At 34.2% G+C, this 13,626-nt stretch overlaps 2 protein-coding genes across 2 annotated transcripts; both read left to right on the top strand.

The window, feature by feature from the left end:
- Window positions 1–1,421: 1,421 nt before the first annotated feature.
- On the top strand, window positions 1,422–2,471 carry LOC130658303 (G patch domain and ankyrin repeat-containing protein 1 homolog). The gene has a single exon (XM_057461073.1). The coding sequence runs from the start codon at window positions 1,422–1,424 to the stop codon at window positions 2,469–2,471; it is 1,050 nt and encodes a 349-aa protein (XP_057317056.1).
- Window positions 2,472–2,820: 349 nt separating this feature from the next.
- LOC130644866 (uncharacterized) lies at window positions 2,821–7,871 on the top strand. The gene is made up of 7 exons (XM_057450640.1): window positions 2,821–3,618; window positions 3,910–3,983; window positions 4,976–5,043; window positions 5,392–5,647; window positions 6,033–6,151; window positions 7,056–7,112; window positions 7,607–7,871. The coding sequence occupies exons 4-7, from the start codon at window positions 5,545–5,547 to the stop codon at window positions 7,733–7,735; spliced, it is 408 nt and encodes a 135-aa protein (XP_057306623.1). The 5' UTR covers window positions 2,821–3,618; window positions 3,910–3,983; window positions 4,976–5,043; window positions 5,392–5,544; the 3' UTR covers window positions 7,736–7,871.
- Window positions 7,872–13,626: the final 5,755 nt, after the last annotated feature.

Here is a 13,626-nt window from a genome sequence, read left to right as displayed (position 1 = left end):
AAGAACTAGAAGTTTTTTTTAAAAAAAACTAAAGAAGTAATATTTTCACATTTAACTTTATTTATAGCTGTTGATATTGGTTCTTTTGTTGACATTTTATTACTAACCTAGTAAAAAACTTGTAGGTGGATTTGTCACTTATGTTACTTCAATTTTAAGAAATTTTTGTATTTATTTCTCGGAATTGTCAAAAATGTCCTTTATTTTCACACTAAATATATTTTTTAAAATTTTTGTTCTGTATTGTCCATTTTTTAAACCATTTCTGTCCTGTATTCCTGTATTATTTTTCTCAACTGACCGTGGGAGGCCTGATACCAGCTTTTTACAGTATGTTATCTATCTTTGTATGTGCTATTATTTGGAGTCTACGCATTTGTGTTACATGGAAAATGAAAGGGCTGATCCTGAGGGGAAAAAATTTTGTATATAATTTACCAAGATAAGTATTGTATGACTAACATAGACTGAGTGAGAGATCTTTTTTCATATGGACATGATTTTTTTTAGACAAATTAATATTTTATCAATGGATAGTAAAGTTTAAATTTATTTATTTCTCCATAAAAGTTTTTTCTGCCTGTGTAACATAATAAAAGAATGTACGCTCAATTTATTTATCTTTACTCACGATGAATTGATGGGTTTATTTTCGCAAGAATTAAATTGCGCGATTCCGCGAATCGAAGTTCTGAATTTTTTAGATTTCGCGAGAATTTGTTTTTGCGAATGACCTAATACTATTACATAATTTGCATAATAAATGTTTTTATTGTAGCACCAGTTTGGGAGTATTCATTACATGTAGGGAGTCACCGACTGATGACTCCCACTTCTTCTTCTAGCACAAAAAGTATACGTAAATAATGACTAATTATTCCCGAAAATTAGGTTTTTAAAATGTACAAAAATTAGCGAGAATATTTTTTCGCGAATAGAAACAATGGCAATTAAATCATTTCGCGAATTTAATTGTCGCGAAAGTTTATTCCGTGAAGGTAACATGTGCAATTTCAGCTTATCTTATTAATAAAATTCATGGAAAAAATGTTTTTGTTTTGTTCTTTTCGTGTCCAGTATTACTTATTTTATAAATGAGTTTCAAAAAAATATATTTATTTGGAGCATCAAAAATTTTGCTAATTTTGACCAGAATTTTAATTTTAAAATATTTAACTACTCAAATGAAATAAATGTTAAATTAAGAAAAAAAATCGTTACTTTCTTCTAATTAAGTGCATGTTGAGGATGATCTATGTTTGTAAGTAAAAATCAGTTTTCGAGTACACGAACATATTTCTCTTATCAATATAAAGAAATATTCAGTGTCAAAGTTTTCAACGCGCCGAATTCAATTTAATTAAATTTTCTTCAATTAGAAAGTATAACCACCAATTATAATTTTTAGAATAAAAAATAAAATGGCTGAATGCTCTTACGACAAACAGAGCATGTTAACCGAATACAGGTGCAGCTTTGTAACTGCGAAAGATCATGCTGATAAAACTCGTTCAAAAAATTCACCCGGTGCTCAACTAAACTCGGGTTTGACTGGTAGTGAAGTAAAAGAATTTTACGAGGAAATTATAAATGAACCAAGCTTATCGACTACTAGAAAGGTCAAAAGTAACAAAAAACGTAAGCGAACAACCCGTGATAAACAGGAGTTAGTTACATTAAACGAAAACCGATGGGTAACAATGTTACTGAAGTATTCGTCGTCCGGCAATTTGAAAGAAGTGCAAGAATTGCTCGATAATGTGAAAGATAGTAGAAATTATACAAAGTTGATCAACGCACGTGATTCTTACGGCTGGACAGCTTTAATGTGTGCAGCGGCTGAAGGCCACCTTTCTGTTGTGAAATATTTAATTAAGAAAGGCTGTGAGCATAGAAATGTTTGTGACACTTCCGGGATAAATGTTTTGAATATTTGTCAGAAACGACAGCAGTGGAATATTTTAAATTATTTGTACGGATTAGATGTTAAAAGTGAAAAAAGTGATCCTGATGAGAGTAGGTGTAATGATACAATGCTCAGGTGTGAATTGTGCAAAGTGGAATATCTTGAGAGTAAACAGAAACAACATGAATCCTCAATGCTTCATATTTTTAATGACAAAAATAAAAAACCGAGCAACATTTTGGGCCTGCCGGGACATAACGTTGGTTATAAAATGATGCTGCGTAGTGGATGGACTATTGATAGAGGACTTGGACCTGACGGCACTGGTCGCAAAAACCCGATTAAAACGATACTAAAAAAAGACAGGGCTGGCTTGGGACTTAAAAAGAAGATCGAAAGGGTCAGCCATTTTGCAGCACATGATGAAGCAGCTGTATCTGGTAGTGGTAATCTTCAGAATCGCTTGCAGAAAAAGTGTACTATGAAAACATACGAGAGAAAAAGAAAACGTGAAAAAAATTGGGAACAGAACATGAGAAGATATATGTCGTCAAATTATGAATAAGTTATAGATAAAATATCATGTCTAATTTATACTGCTTTTAAATAAATACACGCTTTTTTTTATAAGAACCCTGGCGAAGGGCCAAGTTCTAAAAGTTTCTTATTTGTAGGCTGAAGCTCTATGTTTTTAGTTCCAAAAGTTTCTTATTTAGTTTCTTAATTTTCCTAGTAAAATAAGGGTTTCTTATATCAAAAAAATAGCTAGTTCCAAAAGTTTCTGTATTTTTTGAACTTTTTTTTTAAATAAAAAAATAAAGCATTTTTTTGTTTCAAAGTGTCTCCCTGTGATGATTTAACATCTTCTTTAATTAACAAGTTTCTTATTTCAGAAATGACATAAAATGTAGTAGTAGAAGTTTCTTATAAACATGTTTCTTAAAAAAAAACGTGTATATCATATAAAATAAACCTTTAAAACATAGTTTAAAAGCAAAACGAAATTTTCCAAGCAAAAAATATATAAAATACACAAAAAAAATGATTAAAATATGAAGAACAAATATATCAACAAAAAGATTTTTACTCTAATGTCATATGATGTTACTCCAATGCCTTGTCGATTATTTTTTATTTTTGAAGGATGGTAGTACAACCATTAGCTTTGTCTTTTTTGAAAAGTAGGGACCCTACGCAAAAGTGCGGGCCGCTACAATGGTGAGAAGTTATTTTTTCAACAATGCACATGTGCAAGTCAGTCAGGAAAGAAATAACTTTAAGGTTGTCGGTAGAAAACACATGTTTATTGAGAATGCAGAAAACTATTTTTCAGTTTTTCAGTCTTCTTATAAATTTCTTTTTTAGTTTCGCATTACTTGCATTTTATAAGAGTAGCCATATTTGTTTTGATTTATTTTTTCACGTCCTAGCTTCCGTTTAATTTCATGAAAAATTATGGACAACTGTGTTGCAGATGGCATTTGTTTTTGTCTCTAGTAATTCTGATTAACAATATGTTTGCATTAGGACGAGCATTAGAATTTAAGATTGCAGAAAAAAAACATCATTGGATATGACTGATGGGTTTGAAGAATATATTGTACCCCCCACACCAACACGGTTAGGCGTCGCTCCTAATAACACACATTCCTTGGATGGCAATGAATCTTTTCATGGTTGTAGCCAGGAAGGATCGCTTGCGCTTCTAACAGGTAAATGGTGCAGTTACATATATATCAATTTGACATATCATCACGGTTACAAGTCTTCGTATCATTATGTTGTGCAACTCCATTTACTGTCTTGTGCATTCTATTTCTTTTCAACGTTTTAGACCAGTATAATGTTTTTTGTCATTTTTCTACATAAAAGTTTTTATCACTTTCGCATATTTTTTGACAAAATGTCTCTTGTATTTTTGGACTACTAAAAGCCAAATTTAGCTAGTAAATTTGACATTTAAAAATATCAATATTTTTTTTTTTTTTTTTTTTTTCGAACAGGTGAAGTTGTGGAAGCACAAAAATACCAAGCATCCGAATTATCTGCAAAAGAAGAACAATTGAAAAAGTTACAGGTATAGATAATTCTTGCATTGTTTCTCAAGTTCCATTCATTAGAGTGGCCACACCTTCTAAAATCTAAATAACCTTAAAAATAAACCCTTCTAAAATCTTCTAAATAACTTAAAATTTAAAATATTGATTCCTCCTATAATCTCCTAAAATTGTTTATGGTAACATTCATGTATATCTATAATAACTTGTTATTCGGTTAAAACATTAACCGTATGTTTATCTTGCAATAAGACTGATAATTTGTTTCACATATGTATTTAAATTTGCTTTAAATGACCTTCTCTTGCATTGAAAAAAAGAAAAGAATTTATAATTGGCAACTCTTAATGTCCTCTTAAAATTTGAGCAAAATCTTTCAAAATATGGAATAGTTTTTATACGTTTTTCAGTATCTTCTCTTAATTTAAAACCTAGTTTTTTTTAAATCTGCGGACACTCTGTGTATTTTTAATCTCAAGGAAATATTTAGTGTCACATAATGTACTCCAACAGCACTTTTTTCTTGTTCTTCTTCTCCTTTTAAAATTTCTACGTCTTGTGTATTTTTTTGTATTTTTTAGGAGGAGTTGCAGTCAAGTTAGTAAAAAAGTTTTATAGGCTAGTGGTAACGTACAACAGAATTGAACTATGTGTACTTAGTAATAGATTTTAGCTTTTAATTAATTGGAAAACCTAGTTGTGTAGCACGACAAGGTAACAGTTACAGCTTTGGTAGTATTAGCATTCACCAGATATATACTTAATATTTTGTCATTCCTCGAAAGAGTGTGGCTGAAAATTGTTTTCAGCTTTGAATGGAGTAGTGATACAGGCTGTCATGATAAACGTATTTACAAAAAGTTGTGGCTACCTTATCAGTTATGAAAGTGTATCGGTATAATACATATTCGTTTTACCTCCTTCGAACAAATGAATTACTTTAACAGTGTTCAACAACAAACTTATGTCTTTTACATCTAACGTTCTTCATAATTTTTTTATTTCTCTTTAGGGCAAAAGGTTTGTGAATCCATTCAAAACGATGTTCAATCAGCTAACCGTCAATTGTTTTTAACTCAAGTACGTTTCTCTATTCATAAAGTAATAAGCAAACTATCAAATAAATTACAACTTCTTATTAAGTTCTCTCCGCGAAAGATTTTTAAACTTAGTGAACAAATTGCAGCCATCTGACTAGACAAAAAAAACTACTGTATGCATAATATGCACAAGAGAGTATATTATTTGAGGATTGTGAGTGACATATTGCTATGAATTTTTCAGCAGTTTGTTTTAAGAAACTCTATCTTCGTCACTTATGAGATATTCCTTGTGACAAATTTTTGAGAGACTCGTTTGATCCCGCAGTAGAGTCGGGATTTCTATTGTCAAGTTTTTTCACTAAGCAAAGTATTATTTTTTCCGTAGGACAAAGTTAACGCAAACCAAAAGGAATGCTCGCAATTGCAAGCAGAAATTGTTTCGTTACTTGACGAAAAGCGGAAATTGCAAGCGAAACAACTTGAACTGAAATGGAATGGAAAACAGGCTAAGTGTGGTTATTCAAAATATCAACAAAAAATGTGCGATTACCATACGAAAGTGGAAAGATTTCACCATCAAAATGACACACATGCGGAAATACTGCAACTGAAGGAGGGGATAAAAAGTCTTCAGGAACAGTGTTAGTTCGTGTGTTTGTTTGCATTTATTCAAACATTGGTCAGTCTTTCGCGGGTTAACATGTTCGCAATATTTAGGGACAAATAGATTATGCGAACAACGTGATCAAGAGAGGTCACATCAGCTTGCGTAGATAGTCCGTGCTAAAGTTTAGTGCAATAGACGGCGAGTTTTATATCTTATAGTCGATTTAATAATAGTTGGAAATAAAAATTTAAATTGACCGAAGTGAAAAAATTAACGGGTCAACAAAATCTAAGAACTGGGTTACATATTTTACATCAGTGATTAATATCAAATAAATTCGGAATGAGAATAGCAAAAACAATTTAAATTGGTTAGCTAAACATAAAATTGTCGCGAAATTTGAGAAATTTATCTTTTAGATAGTCAAAAAGACGAATGCGACTACCTTACTCGCGAATTCAAAATCCAAGAAAATATAACCGAACTTCTTGAAAACAAGAAAATGTTGAATAAAGAAGTGGACACTGTCCGAGAGCAGGTTAGCAAAATTAAAATTAAAAAATAAAATTTTTGTTCTCGAAAGCTTTATATTAAGCAAATTAAAATACGTAAATCGTCCCTGCTAGAAACTCCTTCGTCAGTGCTCTGCATCTCTGAAGCCCCTGATGTGTTTTTATTTGTATCTTCTCTGTTAAATACAAAACTTAAATACAAAACAAAACTCTTGAATCTGCGAAAGTTTATTCCCGCAAAAATTTCTCAAAAGATTTTCCGCAAAAACTAGTTCCCAAAATTTGACAGTGAGTTATGTAAAGCGAAAATTTCTGCACTTATGACTCAATACGATTCCCTTAAATTAACAGCCTCGCCACGCCTAAAATTTACACTCAAAATGTTAATTCTTGGCATAGTGAATTTTGAGAAAAAATTGAGCATGTGCTTATCTTGCAACAAGACTGATGAATTATATTTACATAGTTACAAGCCGTAATAAACAGCTTTTCTGACATTGAGTTACCTCATAAAATTTTAATAAATTTCCTAAAATACAAAATGGTTTTTATACGCTTTTTACTGTTTTCTTCTAAAATTTGACCCAAAAGCCTCCTAAATTGTCGTAAAAATTTGTAAATTGTCATAAAAATTTGTAAATTGTCGTAAAAATTGTAAATTGTCGTAAAAAAATTTAAATCTGCGGCCATCCTGCTGAAATCAATTTGCTTGTGATTCAAAATTCGTCAAGGTAACGCCGCTATTCAACTTGTAGTTTCTGCTTTCTTTTGATGACACGGTAGTAGTAAAAAAGCTTTTACCCCTTGCGTAATTTGAGCTGATACAGTCATATTAAAAAAAGACTGGGAAATTAAAAACTGCATGTTAATAAAGGATGGTAGGTCTTTGATGTGGAGACTTTACGTGACGTTGCTTAGTACTTTTTTCAGGTGCGGAAGGAAAAAGAGAATGTGATCATACTAAAAAAAGAAATCGACGCTCTTTATGTGAGTTTTTATGAGCAAAAGAGTTTCACACAAGACTTATTTTAAAACAGTTATTCCTTCCTTTGCACTGCTATGCATGTTTTTATCATAAGATAATTTCAACATCATCTATTTCTTTCAATCCTAAAAATATTCGTCCGTAAATCTGTCCGTATGTTTCAATAATTTTTGAAATAACACACATAAAAGAACATACAGGGCTAATAAATTTAAAAAAATGACTCATCTAGCCTCAGGTGACATTTAAGACTTTCTCGTATAAAACGGCACGTGTATCGAGGCTATTAAAGCCTATTTCACACATAACACTATTTTAATGAGTTGTTTTTAAGTAATTGTTTTCATTCAAAAAAATTTGCAAAAACCGTCTTTCAAGAATTTATAATTTTAACACCCCTATTTGTTGCACAGAGAAAAATTTTAGTCAGCGTATTCGAAAGCTACTTATAAGTATATGCTACATGTTGATGTCACTACTTGTTTTGTTGTTATAGAAACGAAATGCGGCTTATTTAGCCAGAACAAAGCGTCAGCACAAGGAAAACAACGAACGTTTGTCTCGATGGAAGAAAGAAAACGACAGTCTCGAGCAAAAGATACGTGCGTTGAAAAAATCTTTTTAAGGATATTTTTTGTTTTATTTTGCTTACATCGGCTAAGAGGATAATGAACACCTGGAACAACACTGTGACATTATTGATTAAAGTCGCTTGTAGAAATTATATAGAAATTATTGAGAAATTATATAGAAGTTATTAAGTGTGAAAATCCAATTCGTGGTGTTCTAGCGCCAAGGCTCTTTGAAATAAACCTAGGAAAGGACAAGGGTCGTTCTCCTATTTGAAATAAACCTAGGAAAGGACAAGGGTCCATCTCCTATTTAAATTATCGAAGTATTGCAATATGGTATGATATCCTTGGTAACTGCCGAAGATGAACACATCTCTAAAGGGTTGTGCACACCAAACTTGATAAAAATTATTTATATAATCGAAATCTTTCTAACTGTAAATTAAGGCAGCCTTAATACCAATTTTATTTTTAGGGGCAAAGTGAAAATTTTATTTCGGTTTTTCGTCCTTTAATATTTACACGTATCATTGATTTCATTTCTCCCATAAATATTCATGTAAACACTTTTGGTTGTAAAAAACGATTACTTGCTTGGTGTTTACAATGTTAGCCGTGTACGCAATTTTCACAACCCCAATACAAAACGTGTTGCACAACGAATCAAAAAATGAGTTATTTTAATACAGCATGTTATAGCAACCCCGTATTATGATTCACTGATGCCGTTTGTTGGTACCAAAGTTCCAGTTTTTCTCCGCACATCTAAAATAAGCATACATCTTGTATATGCGCATCTAATCTGTATGAAAGGTATACAAATACGGCACTTCGTCCTAATTCATGGCACGCGTCGAAACAATCCTAAACATTTAAATCATCCAATAGCTAATCTATCCAAAGGCATCAAAATCGTGTGTCTTACCATGAAATAGGCCTAAAGGTGGTGATGCACGATCCGATTAATCGAATTTGACAAATTGGATCGTGTATCATGTGAAAATCGTATGCTCTCGGCATGTTCAGACTCGTCGAATTCGATTTTTAAAAAGTCGGTCTGGCTTAACTTTTTAGATCAATCGAAAAGTTTTTAACCAATCAAAATGCTTGTGAGTTACTATATATAAAAAAACATTACGCTGGAGGACGTTTAAAACATAACAAGAAGCCCTGGGGGCTCTAAGAATTTCCACGCGCTACCAAAATATTCGATGAAAACCTGCTAATTCGTTGTGTTATTGTGCCAACCATATGAACCTCTGAAGATAAAGCACACCAGTGACATTATATCTTACAACAAACGCAAACAAAACGAAACGTGTCATAGTAAACTCACATTTTAAAAGAAATTGCTAACAAAAAATACAGCCTATCATTCATGGTTGAAAGTCTTGCGATTGAAACGTTTATGGTCTTAAACGGCATTAGTTGACAAAAAATCAAAATTTTGATGTGACCATCATTTTTAGCATACTTTTTTTATTAACTGTGTCAATTTTTGTCGAAAATAAAGCAGTTTTAATTTTTGGATAAATTTTGACCTGAAATGACATTTAGGTGACAAAAAATCAAACTTTTGTACCATTATCATTTTTAGCATACTTTATTTGTTAACTGTGCCAGATTTAGCCGAAAATGAAGTGGTTTTAATTTTTGGACCAATTTTGGCCTAAAATGGCATTTAGGTGACAAAAATCAAAATTTTGATGTCACCATTATGTTCAGCATACTTTTTTTGTTAACTTTGCCAATTTTTGTTGAAAATGAAGTAGTTTTAATGTTTGGACCAATTTTGGCCTAAAATGACATTTAAGGTGGCAAAAAACAAAAATTTTGATGTCACCATCATGTTCACCATACTTTTTTTGTTAATTGTGCCAAAATTTGTCAAAAATAAAGTAGTTTTAATTTTTGGACCAATTTTGGCCTAAAATGACATTTAGGTAACAAGAAATCAAAATTTTGATGTCACCATCATGTTCAGCATACTTCATTTGTTTACTGTGCCAAATTTTGTTAAAAATAAAATAGTTTTAATTTTTGGACCAATTTTGGCCTGAAATGACATTTAGGTAAGAAGAAATCAAAATTTTGATGTCACCATCATGTTCAGCATACTTTATTTGTTAACTGTTCCAAATTTTGTTGAAAATAAAGTAGTTCTAATTTTTAGACCAATTTTGGCCTAAAATGACATTTAGGTGACAAAAATCAAAATTATTATGTCACCATTATGTTCAGCAATACTTTTTTTGTTAACTGTGCCAAATTTTGTCGAAAACAAATACCAATTTTGGCCTGAAGCGTCAATACTAGACTTCCCAGTAGTTAAGGAGCTTGGGTACGAAGTTTACATCTGTGACGGACCGACGTGAAATCCCAGGGTCGATTTTTTTTAAAAAAATGCTCCGAAAGAAAAAAACGACGGTTTTAAAGAATTTCCTACGCCTTCGGGCGCGGAAATTCAAAAAAAACAGAGAATTTAACAAGATTTTTATCAGTGAATGGATGGTAGAAGAAACGCTCTAGTGCTTATTTGTGGCAAAAGACATCCAAAGAAAATTAAATTAATCTTCTTGCTCTAACCGATATTCGTTTAATAACATCTCATAATCACAGACACCCCAAAATTAGGTCTTTTCTGCAGCTTTTTTCCGTCCACATACGACATTTCTAATGTTTTCTTAAATATTTAGTTGCTGAAATAATAACTGCAACAACAGCGAGTTCAACTTCGCTCTCTGAAGACATTTTATTAAAAGAAAAATGCCAAAAATCTGTTCTCGTGTATCACCTGTCAAGTTTCGATTTTATTTTAATGCTCATTGTAATTTACACCAATCGAATTCGATTAATTGGATCGTGTGTTTCATCACCTTGTCACCTGTTAAGTTTTCTATCATCTTCAAAACATCGTCCATGTCCAACTGCGCAGAGGGTCTTGTGGTCCCTAGAATCTTCTTTCCCGTGAGGGCATACCGGAAGGTAAAACCTAGATCCACCAATGCTTCGTAGAGCATATGGATTAAGACTTTCTTTTAGGGCGAAACATTTTTTTATTTATATAGACTTCATCCGAATCATCTGAAAAACGATAAATCGTCACGCTTATTGCACCGGGGAGCTGAGCTTCCAGGAGACTTTGTGAAAGTAGCTTCTGTGTGAATTCTTGCCGTATCATTTACTTTCGCTGGCGATCGTACGGAGCCTCGTGCGTACCAAACACCGACGCCTATGACATACTTTCATATTTGTTTTAAAAACAAAACCCCATAACCCTCTGGGATTTTGTGATGTATAACATCACAAAATGTCTTGACTATTTACAACTTCAAGGGCACTGTGTGCACACCCGTCATCGAGAACTTGGCTTTTGTAATAGAACGCCGTGAGATTCCTAGCTTGGATTGTTTATACGTGATCATCCCTTGGTCATTTAACCGGAAGCCTGTGTTCTTCCTAGTGTCTAGGCTTCCTTTCAACACGTTCATGTACCTCTCCAAAGTCATAGCATTCTGCTTTTTCGACATACCCTTACACTAGAACTTGGTTCCATCTTTATCGTTTACGAAGTAGTGCTTTGCTGTCAGAGCAACTATCCTGTACCTGATAAATTCCGGTTTGAATAAGCCTCCCGTTAGACTTGAATACCTGTCTGTTATGAGCCAGTTTTCACGTCTTTGTCGTACTCGTCGAGCAGCTCAAGATGCACGACATCTCGCAGCTCTTTCCCGGAGATGACAAAATACGTCAAAACCGTATCCATATACATACACTCAAAGTCTCACCGATCTACATACTTATCGCAGAAGTTGTAGTATAACTACTTGGCGAGCTGGTACACTGCAATCCTACATTGATAAGCTCGGTCAATTCTCACCTTGTGTTTGCCCTCTCTGATCTCATCAGCATCGCCTATCTCTTCGAGATCTTAAAGATGTGGAAAACGCATCGCCTGATCAACCTTCTTTTCATCTGTTGTAAACCTCTTGTTAGTTCGTGTGCCTGGCGACATCTTCGATCATCTTGCCGTAGTACGAGTTCTCCTTGAGTTTTGCTGTGTCACTCGCAATACGTTTGTCAAAGTCTTTATCAGCTTCACGTCTCGCCATCTGTGAATTTGTGTAAGGCTATCACTTTTAACCCATAGGTGAGGACCGTTTGAGTAGTGGGGTATAGATCAGGGTCTTTTCTGCTTTCATCAACCCGAGCAGCTTAAGCTTTGGGTACCAAAAACACGCTTGCACCCTGTTGCTTTCCGGTACTTATGCATATACTCAGGAATTTGAGCGCCGGGTATCTCCTTAACCACAATTTGTGGTGACATTTCGCTGAATTTTTTATGCAGCTCAAGAGATACTTTGATGTCTACTTGTGCGAATCCGAAACGCGTTTCGTCTTGTACCCCTTTGGTCAGGCGCTCTTGACTATGGCTTGCTTTTGGCGTAGGGACCTTTATCAGCTTCCCCTTACGACGAGGGAAGTCGTACTTCAAGGTGCTGGGTTAGAGCATGTTGATGTCTACAACCAAGAGTATGTTTTGCATTTTTGGCGTCTTTGGATACATGCTCGTGATAACTACAGATTACCGGACTACCTACCATATCCGTTTGCAGTAGCAGTAGCTCATAGGTGTCGTTTTTTGTGTATTCCATGCAGGCTTTTTGCACCTCCTTGCAATGCTTACATTCTTGTTAAAGCAAAAATCCCTACATTAGTGCCTACAAAGTTCTTCCGGTGCGTATTGCTCTACTTTCTGGTTCAGACGCAAAGACTTGTTCAACATATACCGCATGGATACGCCTAGGATACTGATGGCGTCTTTTAAGATGTCTATATTATCGTCATAGTATAGGATCCTTGTCTTGTCAACTACCCCGATGAACGGTACTGCATCATCACAGTACGTGTTCGCTTCTGACTGACATGGATATCCGTGTCATTTGCAGCCATGGTACTGGTAGACGGTCTTCGTGGTAGGTTCATACCCGTCTACTTTGAGCTCCTTCTTTCCAATTTCCGTATGATACGTTCTCCACCATACCCACTCAGCTGAAGTTTTCTCTGTTAAAGACCTTCTCTGACTTGCTCGGAATCTGTTTTACCTTCTATTCATTACAGATGATGGTCGTCTTGTTGCCGTTGCATTTATACGCACGTGCTTGAGATTGCAAGCTTGTTTAAAGGCCATCCTTTCGTCAAAACATCCATATTCTTGATGTGGAAACAGTGCCCCTCCAGTATACCTAGGTTAATGTCATCCGACCCTTTCTCGTATTAATTCTTACTATAGACGAGTCTCCGATGCCTTTTCACTGTGGTGTTGAAGTTAATACCATCCATATCCATCTTTGTAGGGCACACATCCTTACGTTTACGTTTACTGTTTCAAAATGTCTATATTATCGTCATAGTACTGGATCCTTGTCTTGTCAACTGCTTTAAACAGAACTCCTTTCTTTGAAAGGGGTTCTGTTCTACGTTCTTCTTTATCCCTATTTTCAACAGCTAAACATCTCCAGATGCATCGGTTGTCATCTCAACCCATGGCGTAGATACATCTCTTTTTCCGTAGCCAGTCTGTAGTACCTCTCTTGTAGCGATGATCTTGATCTGCAAATGGTTGAAGACGATTTTCCCTTCTTAGGAGGCTGGGGTCCCAATGGTCCTTACTGCAGGTAAATAGGCCTTGCTCCAAAACTCAGCATCCTCCAGATCAAGCCGCTTTATTTCGCATTTTTCTGTGAATGCTTATATATCCGCCAGGCTTGTAATTGACTTTTTGTCACCTTTGCTTTTTCATTAGGGAGATGACTTCCTCCACCTTTGTGAATATTTCAACTAAAGCTGTAAACAACCTTTACTCTCATGTCTATATGCGGGGTGATTTTCTCCATAATATTACCCGCAAGCGGTAGGTTGAGATTGTTAAACCGCCATGCCT

This window comes from Hydractinia symbiolongicarpus, chromosome 1 (genome assembly GCF_029227915.1).
Source record: "Hydractinia symbiolongicarpus strain clone_291-10 chromosome 1, HSymV2.1, whole genome shotgun sequence".
Lineage (NCBI taxonomy): Eukaryota > Metazoa > Cnidaria > Hydrozoa > Anthoathecata > Hydractiniidae > Hydractinia > Hydractinia symbiolongicarpus.
Note: the sequence above shows the minus strand (reverse complement) of the source record. Positions and strands in the feature narration are given on the sequence as shown.